At 38.1% G+C, this 21,791-nt stretch overlaps 1 protein-coding gene across 1 annotated transcript in view; it reads left to right on the forward strand.

The window, feature by feature from the left end:
• Nucleotides 1-21,791, forward strand: part of ARHGAP42 (Rho GTPase activating protein 42) — a 332,212-nt gene that overhangs the window by 231,997 nt on the left and 78,424 nt on the right. Inside the window, exons 5-6 of the mRNA XM_010358477.2 lie at nucleotides 5,034-5,135; nucleotides 14,753-14,863. Of these exons, the coding sequence (XP_010356779.1) occupies nucleotides 5,034-5,135; nucleotides 14,753-14,863 (213 nt within the window). The remainder of the gene's footprint in view (nucleotides 1-5,033; nucleotides 5,136-14,752; nucleotides 14,864-21,791) is intronic.

Genomic DNA, 21,791 nt, shown 5'->3' on the forward strand with positions numbered 1-21,791 from the left:
CTAGGTAAAATGGTAGCTCTATTCTTAGTTCTTTGCAAAACCTCCATACTGTTTTCCATAGAAATAATTTATATTTCCACCAACAGTGTATAATCATTCCCTTTTCTCTGCGGCCTCGCCAGCATCTGTGGTTTTCTGACCAACCATTCAGACTGATGTGAGATGGTATCTCATTGTGGTTTTAATTTGCATCTCTCTGACGATTAGTGACATTGAGCATTTTTTCATATGTTAGCTGCTTGTGTGTCTTCTTTTGAGAAATGTCTATTCATGTCCTCTGCCTAGTTTTTAATAGGGTTATTTGTCTTTTTCTTGTGGAGTTGATTGAATTTCTTGTAGGTTATGGATATTAGCCCTTTGTTGGATGGATTGTTTGCAAATTCTTTCTCGCGTTCTGTAGGTCGTCTCTTTACTTGTTGATTATTTCTTTTGCTGTTCAGAACTTTTTAGTTTAATTAAGTTCTATTTGTCTTGTTTTGTTTTTGTTGCATTTGCTTTTGAGGTTTTAGTCATAAGTTCTTTCCATAAGCTAGAGTTTTTCCTAGTTTTTTTTTCTAGGATTTTTTTTTTTTTTTTTTTGACGGAATTTCAGAGTTTCACTCTTACTGCCCAGGCTGGAGTGCAGTGGTGTGATCTTGGCTCACTGCAACCTCCGCCTCCAGGGTTCAAGCCATTCTCCTGCCTCATCCTCCCAAATAGCTGGGATTACAAGTACCCGTCACCATGCCCAGTTAATGTTTGTATTTTTAGTAGAGATGGGGTTTCATCATGTTGGCCAGGCTGATCTTGAAGTCCTGACCTCAGGTGATTCACCAGCCTTGGCCTCCCAAAGTGCTGGGATTACAGGCGTAAGCCACCGGCACCCAGCCTTCTAGGATTTTTATAGTTTCAGATCTTACCTTGAAGTATTTAAACCATCTTGAGTTAATTTTTGTATATGGTGAGAGAAGAGATTGGGGTCCAGTTTCACCCTTCTGCATATGGCTGTCCAATTTTCCAGCATCATTTATTGAATAGGGTGTCCTTTCCCCATTATGTATTTTTGTCAGCTTTTTCAAAGATCAGTTGGTTATAAGAGGGTGTATTAATATATTTTTATCTTTGTGATATGCCTAAAGTCTTATAAATATTTGACATTTTTAAAATTAATACAAACCACAATTTTAAGAGTAAAGTTGACTCTTGGAGTTTGTGCTACAGTAGTTTCCTTCCATTCCTCATTTGAGTGTATAAAATGTACATGTGGCCTGACCATGGTTAGTAAGTAATAATGTGAGCACTATGCCCAAAATAAATGCAGTGTAGATTAGAAAGCCAGCTGATTGCAGCCCCAAATGTAGCTTACTTTTCACCAGCTAGAATTGGGTCTGAGAACTAATTCACCATTTTTGAGGATATATTTTATTTAGTCAGTAGTTGCCCTCTGTCTCTGTGTCTCCTTTCTCTGTCTCGCCATCTTTATCTGCATAGACATATAGTAAGTAATGGCAGCAACCAGTAGATACTAAAACAGTACTACGCTTTATCTTTTATCTTTTATCTTTTTTCTTTTATCTTTTATCATTTATCATTTATCTTCTAGAACACCCAGTTCTACCTCACTCTTCATCTTTTTTTCCATCAAGATTATTATTTTATTGTGGCTTTATTTTAAATGATTACTTAATTTAAATGCACTTACTGTGGATTGACAGAAAACGTCCCATTACAGTATGAAGTCTCTATTTTTTTAATAATGCCATATCAATAAGAAAACAGTGATCATGAACAGCATTTAGGAACAATTCATGAGTTTTTTTCCCCTTCCTTTAGCAGCACTGATCTCAGAGAAAATTCTTAGTGTGGGCCAGGCGCGGTGGCTCAAGCCTGTAATCCCAGCACTTTGGGAGGCCGAGACGGGCGGATCACGAGGTCAGGAGATCGAGACCATCCTGGCTAACACAGTGAAACCCCGTCTCTACTAAAAAAAAATACAAAAAACTAGCCGGGCGAGGTGGCGGGCGCCTGTAGTCCCAGCTACTCGGGAGGCTGAGGCGGGAGAATGGCGTAAACCCGGGAGGCAGAGCTTGCAGTGAGCTGAGATCCGGCCACTGCACTCCAGCCTGGGTGACAAAGCGAGACTCCGTCTCAAAAAAAAAAAAAAAAAAAAAAAAAATTCTTAGTTTGATGTCCACAACAAGTAACACAAGAGACAAGAGGTAGCTATATGGGGTTACATTACTAAGTCCAAATAAGACTTGGCTTACATGAGCAGTAAATCATGGCTTTTGGAGGAGACGTGAGTTGCAAGGTAAAGTGCTTTTTGTTTTCTAGAGCATGCTTCCCTAGATTATAGCTGTCCTTCATGTGGCCTAGTCTTTTATCACAGCTCTTTAATTTTATGCTTAAACTGAATGTGCTTTTGGAACCTTAGAGATCTTTTTTTTCTGGCCTCGTGGTGTGAAGGGGCAGGGTTTGAATAAGAGTCCAGGAAGTGGTTCTCAGAATGATTTTTGTATTGCCAGAAATGCTGATGTATTGGCCCCAAATTAACATTTCCAAAAATGTCACCCTACACAAACTGAAAACAAAGATACAAGTGTCGTCACCACAGCTGTGCACTCTCTTCCTGAAACCAGTTTCTTCCTCTTCTGTGAAAAGTGAGAAATTTTAAGCATCTATTTAAAGATGAAAGGGAGTCAGTTTTCTGTACTATACTGTAACCCAGCTGGTTGCTCACTTAGTGGATTTGAGTTAGGACTGTTTGTACAGATTTGTCCCTTGTACCATGGATAACACTTTGTTGAACTAATAGAATGTCTGTGAGGATCTGTGGTGGCCACTGTTATAAGAAGAAGAATTTCACTTATTAAATATTTATCGAGTATTCATTAGGTATTCCATTTTAAGGTAGATGGGGGTGTATACATAAAATCTCTGCTGTAAGTAGAACATGAACCATATTAGAGACCCATATATATATAACTACATGAACATTCAAAAGGGAGAGAGTTGAAAGAAGGGAATTATGAATGGCATTTATTTGAGCTGAATGCTAAAAGTAGATATAATTTGAATGTGTGGAAATTGGAAGAAATGAGCATTTATGTCAGAGGGAATGACCTAGAGAGAGAAAAGAAAAAAAGGATCATGGATAGGGAGCTAGTGAGAAAGAACTTTAGAAAGGTATGTTGCAGGGTAGTTGTGGGCATGAAGTGCCAGATTAAAAAGTAACATCCACCAAGCACAAGATGGGAAATTCGCCGGGGTATCTGCTCCAACAGTGAGTGGAGAGGACTAGCCTCTCTATCCTGAACCTTGGGCCTCTCGTTTCCTTTGGGTCAGCTATTTCATATTTTGTAATGTGAGTTTCTTAACACACCTTTTGTGATGGAATCCTACTCATTTTCTACTTGTGTTTATCTTAGTAGGACCACATTTTCTCCTTAGGTAGTAAGAATTATTTGAATAGTTGGATTTATTCCCTTCCCCCATTTATAGATGGTAATACTTTAATGTACAAACATCTCAGTACTTCTTACATGGTCTAAAAGTGATGTGAACTCTTAAAGCAGAACCTTACTTACTCTTCCTTTTCAGCTCAATTTTACCAGCTCACTTTCTAAAATTCCACACATGGAAAGGATTATGATGGGTGCTTGGAAGTATAACCGAGAAGAAAGTTAAGAGTGCCAGTGGATCAAAATAGCATTTTCTAGATAGATAAACCTGAATCTGACAACCTCAGAATAGCAGGAAAATCCCTTAAGCTGGAAGATTTTCCTTCTCTTTAATTAGGTTCAGTTAGGTTCAAAAACCTTAATTACTTCTACACTTGACAAAAACTGCAATTACTTCTGCACCAATCTAATACTTCCCTCTCTCCTCTTTTCCCTTCCTCTATCCACCCAATCTATTCATTGATTGTTTTTAAGTAACCTCTTCTAGGTATTTATGCAAGTAATGAAGCAAAGCATTATGTGTTACAAACACATAATGAACTTGTTTTAAAACAAAATCAGTTCCAGAATCTCTGGAAGGAGAAAAATAGGAATCTGCATTCTGAACATGCTTATAAACACCTAATTTAGGTGATCCAGAGGTCGCAGTTTCAGAGACACTGAAATAAAAGAAAGGAATAGTACATCTTTGGCCAATGAAATTTATGATTGTAGTTACTTAGTATTCGTTTCATATGGACTTATAAATGGAAAAGACATATCCGGTGGATACAGTATTTATAGTTGTAGAAGATTATATGCCTAGGTATGTCCTCTTCCCTTCAATGTTTCATTCAATTTGCATTTCTGTGGAAGCATGCCATAGGATAAAAGGTAAAGTTACTCCCTTCTCGCTATTCCCCCTCCCAGTTGCTCCCCAAAACTCCAACATATCAGGAACAAAGGTCACCTATTAGAGTTATGTTCAGAGTTTATGGTACAGAGGTTGTTAACCCTTTCAATTTATTTGACTTTGAATTTTCTTATTTAATTATTTGAAACTACCAGCATTTAAAAATCTTTTTCTCCATGTCAAGAATGAGTCATTTGATATTTCAGGTGTCTTCTGTGGCTGAGAAATAATATGATTCTGTGAAAAGATTCCATGTGACTGGTTCTCCAGACATTATATATTGACTCATCTGAATCAACAAAAAGCCTAAGAAAGACATTTTTCTCTTGGTCACATCTCAGACCTACTGGATCAGAATATATTGTTAAGAGTCAATTATAGCGCTCTTGGTGGGACTCGCTGTAGCCAGCCTGGCCCCTACCCATACTACAGTTCCATTTGCTCCAAAGGAGATGTGACTTGCCTTTTTTGTTTATACATGTATTTCTCACTGCAAGATGGAAAGCTTTGTTGAGAGCAGAGTACATACTGAAATGGCTTGTTTCACTTCCATCTTCCTATTTTTACTAAATTAAGATTTTACACATAGTTGGGACTATTTTTATGAAATCATTACGTGGGACTTTGATGGGAATGGTGAAAATCAGTGTTTTCTGGATGCTCTGAATTAAATGTTTTTTGTTGTTATTGCTCTCTTTTAGGATGGAAAGAAGAAGTTTGACAAAGAAAGTGAAAAATATTATTCTATCCTTGAAAAGCATTTAAATTTGTCTGCAAAGAAAAAGGAGTCTCATTTACAAGAGGTAAGCTTTTCCAACTGAAATAATGGAAAAGGCATTAAGTCATATAAAGTCAAAATTTCCGAAGGTAAAATTATCTCAAAGTCTGCTACTATTTAATAAAATAATTATGATAGCAATAGCTAAATTAATTGAGAACTTACTATGGACGATACTTTAAACACATTGTAACTGTTCCAAGTGAAGGATTAATATCTCTTTCAACAATGAGAAAGGTTGAAACAAGATCTTTTCCTTTTCCTTCTTTTTGAGCATTTTTAAAGGGACAGGGCCTATTAAATTCATGTTATGGCCTTCATATTAAATTTAAAATACCTGTGACATTGATTTTAAAGCTTTGCTTCAGCATTGGGAGAAAGATAGATACACAGCTACATGTTTCGTTTTATTTTATTTTATTTTATTCTATGTTATGTTATGTTATGTTATGTTATGTTATGTTATTTATTTTATTTTTGAGATGGAGTTTGGCTGTGTCGCCCAGGCTGAAGTGCAGTGGCGTGCTGTCAACTCACTGCAACCTCTGCCACCCGGGTTCAAGCAGTTCTTGTGCTGCAGCCTCCTGAGTAGCTGAGATTACAGGCACATGCCATAATGCCCAGCTAATTTTTGTGTTTTTAATAGAGACAGGGTTTCACCATGTTGGTCAGGCTGGTCTTGAACTCCTGACCTCAAGTGATCTGCCTGCCTCGGCCTCCCAAAATGCTGGGATCATAGGCATGAACCACTGTGCCCAGCTGCTACATGTTTTTAAATCTCAATGATTTTATATCAATTTTCCTTAAGAACAAATGAATAAATATTTTGCTCACATCTACACATCTAAGCAGTTTGTTTCTTCCCTCTGTCCGAAATATATTTCATTCTTCCCATTGGTAGTGTTTTAACTATAATTCATAAAATAAAGGCTAGTTCTTTTACTAAGGAATAATGTAGTTCCAATTTCAGTGTCAAAGTATGTCCAATAAATAAATAAATAAATAAATAAATAAATAACCAGACTCCCTTGCCATTGTTACCTTGAGAACAAAAACAAAAGAATGTGAAGCAGCCATCATCTCTCCTCTGTCTCCTGGTGTACACTGAAGTGAACACCATGAGTAGGGTGTTGTTGGCTAGCTCACCCGCAGCTCACCACTGTTGCCTAAAAAGTGATCAGGAACCACATGCAGTGTTCTTTAGTCTCTTCCTCCTCTCTCTTCACTTACAGATGTTGTAGTCCAGAGCCTCTTTCCTGATCCTTCTGCTAGGAAAACCTCCTCCCTTCCCGAACTGCTTTTCAAGTTCAACCTGTTCTTCAGCTCTCTTTATTCCTTTTCTTATTTCTCCTACCTCTGAGTTCAACCAGAAGGCATGCTTGACAACTCAGAGTACCACAAAGTTGCTACAGCCTCAAAAAGAAATAGGAGTGTGATTTTGGCATCTGATTCCCTTTTTTTCAACAGGCATATGTTCTCATCGACAGTATCAAATTTCTTTATTTAAAGATATTCAACATTCGGAAGTTTTGTTTTGCTTAATATTAATATATGACTTCATCAGTATGCTTTCTGTTATTAACACATACTATTAAAAATAGTATAATTTAATATATAATTGTGTGCTTGTAGAAAGATTTTGATACTAAACTGATGGAAGACAATCTGCCATTAAGAAAAACTAGATTTCTATTTTAAATTTCTTGGACATATTTAATCTTACTGTATTTGGTACTGCTTGCTGTAATTTAATACTGTGTTTACATGTACCAAATGTCTTAAATGATCATGTTAAGACCAAATGTCTTAATACCTTGCACTAGAATAAACCTAAGAGAGAAGGGGGTTATGGTATGAATGTGGATGTAGTCATGTAGAGAGACACTCATCTAATTATCATCAGTACATCATCATCTACCATGCCCAGGGCTATGGCCAGGCACCTTTTTACAAATTGACTAAGGGAAAATTAAGCGTGGTCTTTAGAGACTCTAAAGAACTTTAGGTTCCTGATAAATATGAGAAATCATTATTTGAAGATACTGCTTAAACCATCTTAAGGAAATGATAACATTATCCTGATTTTAAAGTGCTCTAGAGAATATATCCCAATTTTCCCTGACAACTTAGCTCAATATTTATTACTTGCCTTGCTCTAACAGCTTAGGCTATGGTAAAACAGAAAATACATTCTGGTTTCATATTTAAGTGGAGGCTGAAAAAGATAATAGCATAGTAACATCCTCCTCCCCACCTCACTCCACAAGTACACAGACAGTTCTTTTCCAGGAGATACATCCTAGAATACAACACAACTAACACATTGTGTTAAGGTAGCTTCTCAGGGGTATATAATGTAGACAAGGCAAAATGTAGCTTGGGTCCCCCCCACCCCCGCCCCTCTAGGAATCAAACCTGTTGTAGGGAGATGCTGCCATAAACATATTTAATTCTGTGACATGGTATTAAAAGTCATCTGCTCCTTTCTAGAACAGCTCTGATCCTTCTGTCAGCCCCAAGCTTATTAACTTGTTCTCATAAAGGCCCTCTGTGCCTTCCTACCTGCACAGCTGACTCCTTAATCATTTTGTTGATGAAAAGTAAGTGGCTGCCCGTTTCCAGGACTGAATTGAAGGGTCATCTTTTATTAACAAAATCCCAAGACCATCAATTAGGCCATTGGATTAAATAATTGGAGAATCAGAAGCAAACTTTTCAAGATTATAGGCTTTATAGTGAATGAAAAGAAGTAATATTTGTTATGTAAATAAATAATTCTTTTCTAAGCATAAAAGGAAGGTATCATAAAGGAAATGTAGAAAGACCTGAATGCATAAAAATAAGTACTCTGTTTCAAAAGACATTAAACCAAATTAAATGTCAAACCATTAGGGAATGTAAACAACATATGATATGGGGTTATCATCTCTTATATACAAGAAGAGTTTGCCAATCAGTGTCAGAAAGGTAAACACTTCAATGGAAAAAATGGGCTAAGGACGCAAACAGGCTTTGACTAAGGAGGAAATATAAGTTATAATAAATATGGTTAGCTTGAGTGCCACATGTATTTGAAAATGCAAATAACAACATGTCATTTTCAATTTGATAAGGATAATATCTATTGTTAGTGAAGGTGTAGGAAACTGGGCACACTTTTGGTCTCATTCTTACGGTAAATTTGACATTGTGTTTCAACAAACCTGAAACATGCTAGGTAGTTGAGACGATTTTTCTTGGTAAGAATTTACCCCAAAGAAATTATCAGAGCTAAGCATAAAAATTGTGTAGATATTGTTTAAATATTGATACAAGAATTATTCGTAAGTCCAGAAATTTAGAAATATTTGAAATGGCACAAAGAATGATTGGGGTAAATATACAAATGTAGTTTGACCAAAAATGGAGTGTGATATGTTGAAAATTTTATTTGGAGAATCATTTAAAGACATTGAGAAATAGTCATACAAACAGGAAAAAAGCAGATTGTAAACCAGAATATACAGTATTATACCAGGCTTGTTTTAAAGGAAGTTTGTGTGTGTGTGTGTGCATGTGTGTGTGTGAGTGTGTGTGTGTCACATCAAAATATTAACAGTGGGATTGCAATTCTTATTATCTTCACATTTCTCTGTCATAGTAACAAATAATGAATCAGCTTACAATAACAAATATTTTTATATTTATAATTAGGAAAAAAGTAAAGAGGAAATAGATTCCCTTTAGACATTCAGATTTTGGTTTTTCCACCTATCACTAACTACTCTTTCAGTAGGTTCCTCTTGAGGCACCTCCTAAATGAAGCGAAGTCCTTAGGCATAGTTCTTATATCTCTATTCTTATCCTTCAGTTTCTGTCCCTGAATCCTCTTCTACTTTCACATTGTTTATAACATCTAGATGAACATCTCTCATGGCATGATTTTGTCATGCCTGACTGTCTTTGCACTGTCCTCTGGCTGGTTACCAATACTTTAGATTGACCAATTCCTAGTGAAGTGCGAAATCTTGCACCTCACCATCTTTTACCAGATTTGCTCCCACCTGTCATTTTCTCAATTATCTGTTAATGCTAGTGTTATGCCCAGTCCATTTGTTCCCCGAAGAAGACCACCAGAATCCAGAGTCAAAGCCAAGCGGCAAGGATCTTTAATGCAAGTTCGAACTTGGTCCCTCCGTTCTATAACATACAAGAGGGCCCTGAATGATGCATGTGGCCGCTTTTTATAGCCCGATGCATACAAGATATGTAAGGTTACAGAGGTACAAAGGAATTCTTTTGGTTGCAGCATTACAACTGGTAATTGGTTAATACAATTAACAGTTTTCCATTTGTTCCCGCGCTTTTAGTAAAACTACAAACGGTCATGATCTTATCAGGGGCTCTCTAGGTGGTGTTTCTGAGATGTGTGGGGGGGGGATGTGTTTGTGTTGGGCTCAGGAAGTTGGGACAAAATAGAGGATTGTGTTTGTACTGGGCCCAGGACTAAGATATGTGGCAGATACCAGTAATTAGAGCAGGACAGAGACTTTCACAATGTTTGTCCTTACAATGTCCGGAGTCTATAGATAACCTAATTAACCTAATCGGTTGGGTCCGGGGTCGATCTTTAACTAGGCTGAGGGCGCCGCCCAGGCTGTCAGGGTGCCGCCCGGGCTGCTTGCCTGTGGACTTCATTTCTGCCTTTTAGTTTTTTTCATTTGATCTCTTTCACTAGCATTATTTATTTATTTATTTATTTATTTTTGAGAACAAGTTCCACTCTGTTGCCCAGGCTGGAGTGCAGAGGTGTGATCTTGGCTCATTGCAACCTCTACCTCTCGGGTCCAAGCAATTCTCATGCCTCAGCCTCTCGAGTAGCTGGGACTACAGGTGTGTACCACCATGCCCAGCTAAGTTTTGTAGTTTTAGTGCAGGATTTCACTATGTTGGCCAGTCTGGTCTCAAACTCCTGACCTCAAGTGATCCTCCCACCTCGGCCTCCCAAATCGCTGGGATTATAGACATGAACCACCATGCCCAACCTAGTAGTAGTTTTTTTTGTATCAAATTTATTTGTGTTTTTTTCCTTGCTTCTCACACTCACATCATTCAGCTTCTCTTTCTTGCTGGGGTGCACCAGCTCCTTCACCATTATCAGATAAGAGATCTTTTTATATTCACACGTACCCAGGCCACCACTTAATGTATTCTGCACTGTCCTCATGTTAATCTTGAATGTTGCTTGTTTCTTGTCAGCCTCCTTCTCAAATTTTTGTATTGCCTATACGATGAAATCTACATTCATTCTATTTTTTTCTGCCTTAACTCTCATTTCTGTCTCCTCCAAACAAAACCTTTAGTCACAAACCTTTTGTCCTACCTAATCATAACGTCTCTTTTCCTGACTGTATCACGTCACTCAAACTCTTCCTTTTATCTCTTCCTCGTTCTTCAAAGTCAAACTTAAATCTTTTCTCCTTGGGAAATTGCCGAGACCAACTCTGCTGGGGAGACCCTAACCCAGCAGCGCTAGAGGAATTATAGACACACACACACAGAAATATAGAGGTGTGAAGTGGGAAATCAGGGGTCTCACAGCCTTCACGGCGGAGAACCCCAAACGGAGATTTACCCACATATTTATTAACAGCAAACCAGTCATTAGCATTGTTTCTGTAAATATTAAATTAACTAAAAGTATCCCTTATGGGAAACGAAGGGATGGGCCGATTAAAAGAATAGGTTGGGCTAGTTAACTGTAGCGGGAACATTTATGCCCTTAAGGCATAAATCGCTCATGCTGTAGTTTGTAATTTAAGAATGCCTTTAAGCGGTTTTCTGCCCTGGGCGGGCCAGGTGTTCCTTGCCCTCATTCCCTTAAACCCACAACCTTCCAGCTTGGGCATTAGGGCTATTATGGACATTTCACAGTGCTGCTGAGATTTTCTTTATGGCCAGTTTTGGGGCCAGTTTATGGCCAGATTTTGGGGGGCTTGCTCCCATCAAGAAATGATTCAATAAATATCACCTGACGCATTTCCCTCTCTTTTGAATTGAGATAGCTTTACAATAAGCTATCTACAGAGCCATATGTTTTTCTTACGCAATTAATCTGGTTTCTTTAGGTCCCTTTTTGCCAGGTAAACAACAGTTTACACCTGTTGTTCTGGTCTAAGTATCACTAGTGCCCCCTTTCAGTTTTAAAATTATCTCAGTTCAATTGATGAATCCTAGGCTTACTCTACTTATCCAGTACAAAATACGTAGCACCAGTTGCTAGTGGATTTATAAGTAAGTGTTTGCTAGTAAACCATATGATGAGCTTACATACTAAAGAGATCTATTCTAAGTAAAAGAATGTCTTCCTATATCTTATCAGTATAAGATATTGAAATGTCTTATTCCTTAAATACTGTACGCTCTGGATGAGGTTTCTTAGCAGCTTTGGTCTATCAAATTTCAGTAGTCCACATTGGAGGCTATGAAAACACCCTATAAGTAGCAAACAACAAGAGTCATTTCTCCTTTCTTTGCTTCCCATTCCCCTTTTTGGAGGGGGGGTGAGTGGGATGAGACTGTGCATGGCAAATAAGTTTCTGAAGCAATGACTTAATACTTTTGTGTTGGGGTCCCTAAGACCACCCCCAGCTTTGGTAATTTGCTTGGAGAACTCACAGGACTCAGCATATAGTCATACTCATGGCTAAGATCTATTGCAGTGAAAGGAAATAAAGAAAGGGTAAAGGGGACAAATTCTGGGGGAAACCAGGTGCAACCTTAACCTTCTAAGAGTGCTCTCCCAATGGAGACACACAGAGCATGCTCAATTCCCCCTGCAAGAAGCTGTGGCCTGTGAAATGTTATCCACCAAGGAAGTTCATTAGAGACTTGTTGCCTAGAGGTTTATTGGAGGCTGGTCACATGGCACCTGCTCCCGGGCATGTACCCAAATTCCAAGCTCCCAGAGGGAAAGAAGGTGTTTGCATAAACCATATTGTTCGTACAAACAGTTTAGGTGCAGTAAGCCATCTCTTAGCAGTTAGAGTGATGTGAACCCTCCCTAAATTAACATTCCCAGACACCAGCCAAGGGCCAGCTTTGTAAGCAAATCTTTCAAGAAACAGCAGTCAGGCCTGCTGTGCTAAATCTTTTCTGCATAGTTCTGTTGACTAGAAAAAAAAAAAAAAACATTTTAGACTCTGAAGGTCTCAACATTCTAGTTTGTTCCCATGTGCTCACAACACAATCAACGATGTTATATATATTTTTTTTAATTTTTAAAATTTTTTTATTTTTTATTATACTTTAAGTTCTAGGGTGCATGTGCACAACATGCAGATTTGTTACATATGTATACTTGTGCCATGTTGGTGTGCTGCACCCATCAACTCGTCAGCATCCATCAACTCGTCATTTACATCAACTATAACTCCCACTGCCTTCCCTCCTCCTTCCCCCCTCCCCATGATAGGCCCCGGTGTGTGATGTTCCCCTTCCAGAGTCCAAGTGATCTCATTGTTCAATTCCCACCAAAGAGTGAGAACATGGGGTGTTTGGTTTTCTGTTTTTGCCATAGTTTGCTGAGAATGATGGTTTCCAGCTGCATCCATGTCCCTACAAAGGACACGAACTCATCCTTTTTTATGACTACATAGTATTCCACGGTGTATATGTGCCATATTTTCTTAATCCAGTCTGTCACTGATGGACATTTGGGTTGATTCCCAGTCTTTGCTGTTGTGAATAGTGCTACAATACACATACGTGTACATATGTCTTTAATAGCAGCATGATTTATAATCCTTTGGGTGTTTTTTCTTTTTTTTAAAAAAGTAGAGACAGCATCTCACTATATTGCCCAGGCTGGTCTTGAACTCCTGGGCTCAAGCAGTCCTCCCACCTTGGCCTCTCAAAGTTTTGGGACTACAGATGTGAGCCACCATATCCAGCCTGACATGATCTTTTAAAGTAAATAAAATTTCCAAAATAACTTGTGGAATAGAATAGTGCCCCTATTCTTGCATCCCTTTCACCCAGTAGTGTGCTAAGACACGCTCCAGAGAGTCCTTTTCCTGCACCTCTTTCCAGCTCCCACATGCTGTGATGTTGAGTTTGTGTTTTGAAACTGGCCATTTTGGCATTATTTGTACCACAGAAACCACAAATATTGCAAATCAGGCTTTTCTCCTCAGAGAGCCAGTTGTTAAACATTTATTGACACCTATCCCTCATTGCTAAATTAATTAATTCTTATGTATATAGTGTGTTCCAATAAGCGATGGTAAGAAGAAAAGAAGTATGATTTGTGTGGAATGCTGATGTTCTTTTTGTTTGCACCCTGTCTTTCATAAATGATGTCTGGGAGCTGAAAAGTTTTGAGTTCAAATCTCCTACCTGATTTATACATTCTTCACATTTATTAGCTTAAAAATTTAGAATACTCAACTTTAAACGTCTCTAGTGAGTTGCTAGTAATATTGGATTCTTTGTAATCACCTAATTAAATGCATAATAAGTATATATAATTACAGCTGATTCTTGAACAACGTGGGGGTTAGGGGCATCTACTCCCTGCACAGTTAAAAGTACATGTATAATTTTTTACTCCTCCAAATCTTAATTATTAATAGGTTCTGTTAACTGGAAGTCTTACCAATAAAATCTTTTTTTTTTTTTTAATTTTGTTTGTCAAACTACCATTATAAATGGCTTCAAGTTTTCTATCCCCAAATTGGTGTCAATGGATACTTAGTACTCCAGAGAGCCCCTTCTTTCCATTGGCTTTTGTAACATCCAGCTGGCAACAAGGAAGGTAGAGGTGGGCAAGAAAAGTAAGTCATGTCTCTCTGCTAAGCCAAAGTCACTTTTAAAGAGTGCATCTGAGGGTGATAGTAGGCAGAGAAGAGGGAAGAGAGAGGCATTGTCTAAAAGAAAATGAAATCACCTCAGTAATACTCTCTTATACTTTGTCAATAGAACCTTATTGCAGTCAGATATAATGAATGTGCATGACATTGACATAGCATGATTCATCAGGTTAGAGCCATTGAATTTTTATTTGTCTGTTTATTTGTTTGACTCTGCTACCAGCATTATCTAAGATCTTACCTAATGAAGTGGCTCTCCTGCTTAATATTCTTAGATGCTTCTCCCTCCATTAAAATCCTAATTTGTTATACAGCATCCAAGATATTTTACGGTATGATGCTATCTTCACTTCTCCCTCTTCTTCTCCATGTGTTCACACTGCAGTCAAATCCATCTCTTCATGCCTATTTACTTTTTCAGGAAAATGGCCCCTGCTTTTTTTATATTGTTGACAATTCAGTCAATTGTTCATCTTAAGATTCAACTCCAAATACCACCATTTTCTCCCATAATTTTGAATTTTATCCATCCTTCTATGATCCCATAATTTTTCATTTACATTTCTTGTATTTTTTTTAACTGCAATGGGTATTGTGTACTTATTCTGTGTGTGTATGTGTCTGTGTGTGTATCTCCTGCCCCACACACTATATGCTCTTGTAGGCAAGGACTATAATAAGTGCTGTGTTAAACTTTTTGTTGGAGTTACTTTGTAATAAAGATAGCAGAGCAGGAATTGAGTCTCTCTCTATGTAGAACCATCAGTAATCACCCTCTGGTTTTTCTCTTTAGGCAGATACACAAATTGACCGAGAACATCAGAACTTCTATGAAGCGTCATTAGAATATGTCTTTAAAATTCAAGAGGTCCAAGAAAAAAAGAAGTTTGAATTTGTTGAACCGGTAAGTTTCAGATTTTTTGTAAAAACAGTAGGCTGAAAACAATCTATAGAAAAAAAGTACACTTTTTTTTATAATATATAATTTTTCTTGAAAATTATGATTGATAAAAATAAAAGGGGAGTAGGGAAGGGATGAACAGGTGGAGTACAGGCGACTTTTTAGGACAGTGAAACTCTTCTGTACAATAGTGTAGTGGTGGATGAGTACATTTGTCAAAACCCTAGAATGTGTAGCACAAAAACTGAGCTCTAATGTATACTGTGGATTCAGTTAATATTAATGTATTAGCATTGTCGCATCGGCTATAACAAAAGTACCACAGAAATGCAAGATGCTAATAAGAGAGGAAGCTGTTAGCGGGAGGGAAGTACAGAGGTGGCAGGGGACAGGTGAGCTGAGGGGGCATAAGGGAACTTCATTCTTTCCACTCATTTTTTGGCAAACCTAAAACTGCTCTAAAAATGAAGTGTATTAATTAAATAAATTTAAAAAAAGAGGCTGTGCATTATCTATACATGAATGAGTACACTTTACCAGTAAAATGACCCATTTAGCAAAATTTTAGACAGAGAGGGAAAACTGAAGGCTCTGTTTTCCCCTTTGTTCTGTGCTCGCCTTTCTCACAGGGCTCGGATCTGCTTGACTTTCCTATGAAGTCATTTATTTTTCTAAGTTGGTGTAAAATGTAATGGATTTCCTAATGTAAACTGCATTACAGAAAAGAACAGGTGGCTGGTCTTTATAAGCTTATTTCATTTTTTAGCATTTTTTTCAAGTGATATCCTAATGTGTTCCAATATTGCCTAAAAAGGCATCTTGACAAAGTGGCATGTATGATGAATAAAGGTTTGCTCTAGAGTCAGGTGATCGGTTGTCTGCATTCTTCAATTCCCATGAGATCAGAGGATAGGGTTAATAAATGTGTAAGTAATCAGACATCTAATTTAAGCCATTCTTTTCTTCCTATGTCAGTCCTTTAAAAAATCCATTCATAATAAAAATAAAATACTCTATTTCTATGTTAGTGGATATGATAAGGAGAAGGCAAAGGAAGACAACATTGTAAAATGTATTTCACATGAATCATTTTCTAATGGAAATCCACCAGCTGTCCCTTAAAGATAATGGAAAACTGAGACAGAGCAGAGGTTGGGGACAGTTATCAGGCCCAACCTGGCTTCCAGGACCTCTTCCTTTAATTGGAGCCTGCTGACTCTCTCCTGTAAACTAGGCAGCAGGCACATTTGCCAGATCAGCTTTCAGCTAGAAAGATTAGGGAGCTGAAGACCACCACTCAGGCTCAGGGGTTTAACGTTTACCTTTTATTTAGAATAACAAACTGAAGTTCAAGTTCTGTTTACCAAAACTTAATCCTTCAATCCCCTAGGATTATCCTCTTATATAGCAGACACTTTAAGATCTGATTAAACTTTATATGACCTAGAGAATGTTCTGAAGCTTATCTGGGGCTCATGGACAACTAGCCAGCCTAACGTTTCCTGTTCTAGGAAGATGACCACTACTTATGAATCCTGTTCCCCTTCCCATTGACTAAGTCCCATCCTAGAATCCCACCATGGTTTCTGAAGCCTCGCTTCTTGCTAGCAAACTACTTCCCTAGAGCCTGTCCCTTGGGATTTTTGAATTGCAGCTCTTCTTGACACCAAACCATCTGAGACCCCATTAATTCTGACCGTTTTTCTGTATATTCCTTGTGGCTTCCCATTTCCTTCAGACACTGTGCTGATCTGCTGTGCTGTTGTTTCTTCTCACACCTGGAACAATCCTTTCACATCTGTATGCCTTTATTCCTCTTGGAAGATGGTATGGGGGTCACTTGTTTCCCTAGGTCTCTTTTATAGCCCATCCTGTCTGGGAACAGTGAACTAGAACATTCTGTAAGATGACATCAGATGTATAAAGAGGAGATTGTATAAAAATGTTTGCTCACAGGTGGCAAAAGGAATGATAAGAATTTATGAATTCGTGTAAAAATACAGTAGAGAAGTAGAAGCCATATTTCAATTGAAATGTGTTTTCTTCCCTCTACCTTATCCGAAGCTATGATGTCCTGATAAGTCTTCTGTCATGCATACCTTTCTTATGACACCACAGTCAGAATTTATGTTAAAATTGTCCTTCTTCCAAAATGTTTTCCTGGCTGCTCTGTTTTTCCTATTAGAGTGTCTGGCCAAACCAAATAGTACTGTCAGTTTGGTCTCGTCCTCATTTCTAGCCTCAGAGTCTCATCCATGGAGTTGTACTTAATATCCATTTGAACAATGAGAATAGACATGGGATCAATGAAGCATGAGTACGTATGTCGATCTTTAGGTTATGCGTTGACAAATTAATTTGGAGGAGAAAAGTTGTAAACTAAAGCTCCCAGGAGCTATAAACATAAAAAGACATGAAAACACTTTAATGTCTTTGCTGTTTTTGTTCTTTAAAAATCCAATTCTTGTTTGTATTGCTATTGCATGTTGCAGAAATCTAGTAGTCTATTCTAGCTTTAGCCCAGATTAGTTTAACAAATAAGCATTAGAGTAAAGCAAATGCCCTGGGGATGGGTCTATCTCCTATAGATTGTAAGAAATCCAATAGAAAATATGAACAGGGGATAGTGACTCACGAAATAATATTCTTACCTTATGATGATATATTTGAGATTAGTTTACATTGTTTTAATTAATATCAAGATCATACTGCTTGTCATAAAACTTCTATGCAATATTCATGTGCTGTTAAGAATAAATATTCTGGCTGGCATGGTGGCTCATGCCTGTAATCCCAGCACTTTCAGAGGCCAAGGCGGGTGGATTGCTGAGGTCAGGAGTTTTAGACCAGCCTGACCAATATGGTGAAACCTTGTCTCTACTAAAAATGCAAAAATTAGCTGGGCGTGGTGGCATGTGCCTGTAGTCTAAGCTACTCAAGAGGCTAAGGCACGAGAATTGCTTGAACCTGGGAGGTGGAGGTTGCAGTGATCTAAGATCGCACTACTGCACTGCAGCCTGGGCAACAGAGTAACACTCTGTCTCAATAATAAATAAATAAACAAATAAATAAATAAATAAATATTCCTACATTGTCATTATTCTAAAGAAAAACTAGGTCTGACACATGGACTGAAAGAGGACTTTCAAGTGTTTTTTATAAATAAGCTACGTGTTATTGTTTTAAAAACGTACCTGAAATCAATTTTTTTGTTAGTGTTTGGTGTTTTTGAGATGGAGTTTGCCCTATTGCCCAGGCAGGAGTGCAGTGGCATAATCTCAGCTCACTGCAACCTCCACCTGACAGGTTTAAGCGATTCTCCTACCGCAGCCTCCTGAGCGAGCAGCTGAAATTACAGGCGTGCACCACCACACCCGGATAATTTTTTCAGTTTTAGTAGAGACAGAGTTTCACGACGTTGGCCAGGCTGGTCTCGAACTCCTGACCTCAGGTGATCCACCTGTTTCGGCCTCCCAAAGTGCTGGGATTACAGGGTGAGCCACCATGCCTGGCCTGAAATCAGCTTTTTAAACTCAGTTCTCTATAAGCTATACAAGTTTAATAGCCATCTTTTTTCCAATTTATTATATTTTATATAGAAAGGGATTATAGCTCACTGGTGATTTCTAGACCCACCATTCTGTATGGTAGTAATTACCCATAGCTAGTCTAAGTTAGGATGTGCTATAAATATGAAATCAACATCAGCGTGCAGAATCTTAGTATGAAAAAATGGACAATAGCTCATTAATACCTCTTTTATACTAATTACAGGTTGAAATGCTATTTTGGATATATTGTATTAAAATAAACTATTCAAATTTATTTCACTGGTTTTCTTTTCTAAGTATTTAAAATATGTTTACTAGCTGGGCACGGTGGCTCACGCCTGTAGTTCCCAGCACATTAGGAGGCTGAGGTGGGCAGATCGCTTGAAACCAGTAGTTCAAGACCAGCGTGGCCAACATGGTGAAACCTCGTCTCTACTAAAAATACAAAAACTAGCCAGGCGTGGTGATGGGTGCCTGTAATCCCAGCTACTCGGGAGACTGAGGCATGAGATTCACTTGAACCCTGGAAGTGGACATTGCAGTGAGCCAAAATCACGCCACTGCACACCAGCCTGGGTGACAGAGTGAGACTGTCTCAAAAAATAAATAAATAAATAAAAAAGAAAGATTAAATATGTTTACTAGTTAATTACACATTGGCTTCATTTGTGGTTCATATTATGTTTCTGTTGAACAGCAGCTTCATCCTTTCAGATGTGTCAACAAGATACGCAAGTTTAGTTTTATGATGGGGGAAAGAGATCAGGGAGGGAGAAACATCTCCTGATTCTTGGTTATAATATTCACCTACTGCTCAGAGCTGCCTGAGGTTTATGAGAACTTTTATGGATTAGAAGAAGCAGTTCTATACCATGCTCATGGATAGGAAGAATCAATATCGTGAAAATGGCCATACTGCCCAAGGTTATTTATAGATTCAATGCCATCCCCATCAAGCTACCAATGAGTTTCTTCACAGAATTGGAAAAAACTGCTTTAAAGTTCATATGGAACCAAAAAAGAGCCCGCATTGCCAAGACAATCCTAAGTCAAAAGGACAAAGCTGGAGGCATCACGCTACCTGACTTCAAACTATACTGCAAGGCTACAGGAACCAAAACAGCATGGTACTGGTACCAAAACAGAGATATAGACCAATGGAACAGAACAGAGTCCTCGGAAATAATACCACACATCTACAGCCATCTGATCTTTGACAAACCTGAGAGAAACAAGAAATGGGGAAAGGATTCCCTATTTAATAAATGGTGCTGGGAAAATTGGCTAGCCATAAGTAGAAAGCTGAAACTGGATCCTTTCCTTACTCCTTATACGAAGATTAATTCAAGATGGATTAGAGACTTAAATGTTAGACCTAATACCATAAAAACCCTAGAAGAAAACCTAGGTAGTACCATTCAGGACATAGGCATGGGCAAGGACTTCATGTCTAAAACACCAAAAGCAACGGCAGCAAAAGCCAAAATTGACAAATGGGATCTGATTAGACTAAAGAGCTTCTGCACAGCAAAAGAAACTAGCATCAGAGTGAACAGGCAACCTACAGAATGGGAGAAAATTTTTGCAGTCTACTCATCTGACAAAGGGCTAATATCCAGAATCTACAAAGAACTCAAACAAATATACAAGAAAAAAACAAACAACCCCATCCAAAAGTGGGCAAAGGATATGAACAGACATTTCTCAAAAGAAGACATTCATACAGCCAACAGACACATGAAAAAATGCTCATCATCACTCGCCATCAGAGAAATGCAAATCAAAACCACAATGAGATACCATCTCACACCAGTTAGAACGGCAATCATTAAGAAGTCAGGAAACCACAGGTGTTGGAGAGGATGTGGAGAAATAGGAACACTTTTACACTGTTGGTGGGATTGTGAACTAGTTTAACTATTGTGGAAAACAGTATGACAATTCCTCAAGGATCTAGAACTAGATGTACCGTATGACCCAGCCATCCCACTACTGGGTATATACCCAAAGGATTATAAATTATTCTACTACAAAGACACATGCACACGTATGTTTATTGCGGCACTATTCACAATAGCAAAGACTTGGAATCAACCCAAATGCCCATCTGTGACAGACTGGATTAAGAAAATGTGGCACATATACACCATGGAATACTATGCAGCCATAAAAAAGGATGAGTTTGCATCCTTTGTAGGGACATGGATGCAGCTGGAAACCATCATTCTTAGCAAACTATCACAAGAAGAGAAAACCAAACACCGCATGTTCTCACTCACAGGTGGGAACTGAACAATGAGATCACTTGGACTCGGGAAGGGGAACATCACACACTGGGGCCTATCATGGGGAGGGGGAAGGGGGGAAGGGGGAGGGATTGCACTGGAGAATTATACATGATATAAATGATGAATTGATGGGTGCTGACGAGTTGATGGGTGCAGCACACCAACATGGCACAAGTATACATATGTAACAAACCTGCACGTTATGCACATGTACCCTAGAACTTAAAGTATAAAAAAAAAAAAAAAAGAAATAATAAAAAAAATTCTTCAATAAACAAAGATTTTAGAAGTTATTAAAAGAATTGGCTTTATAGTCAGATACACCTAAGACTGATGCTAGCTTGAACCCCTAATAGTACTGAACAAGTGGTTTAATCTCTAAACCATGGATTCCTCTTGTGTCAGTGAAATCAGTTATCAGCACCTCCATCATGGGCTGTGTTGAGAATTACACAAGGCATGAAAAGATAACAGTATAGTTTCCTGGAATCTAAAAAGGTTTCATAAATATTTGTTGGCTAAATGACTAAATCTCAGCTTGTATTCTTAGAAAGGACCAAAAGCAGGGTAGAATCCTGTGAGGAAATATCATCTGGAGATGAGACCTTGAAATAAATATGAAATGTGGGAGTTGGAGGGAGACGTTTACAGGGACACTAACAGACAGTCAGGTATTAACTGGGTTCAAATATAAGCACTGTCATTTAGTAGCAGTGTGACTTGAGCAAGTCACCTAATTCTAAACCTTGGGGACAGAAAAAATAAAAGCAAAAATGGCAAATACTTTACATAAATAAAATACAAGAGATGGGTCCCTGAGTGTCAGTTATATTGTTCATGGGTTTTTAAAAATATATTTGTAACATTTCATAATTAAAAAGTTTTGATCAGTTGGAGCAATAATATCTATGTAACATGAGGATCATATGAGGATTAAATAAAGTAATATTAAAAACCAAAAAAAAAAAAAAAAAAAAGAAGCAGTTCTAGAAGTACTCTGAACACAAACAGCTTAAGTAAGAGTTGTGGAGGAGCCCAGAGGTCTCAGAAGTATTTCACGGTACATAAAGGTTTGTGGCTTAGAAAACGGAA

The sequence above is a fragment of the Rhinopithecus roxellana genome, chromosome 15 (assembly GCF_007565055.1).
Source record: "Rhinopithecus roxellana isolate Shanxi Qingling chromosome 15, ASM756505v1, whole genome shotgun sequence".
In the NCBI taxonomy this organism is placed as follows: Eukaryota; Metazoa; Chordata; class Mammalia; order Primates; family Cercopithecidae; genus Rhinopithecus; species Rhinopithecus roxellana.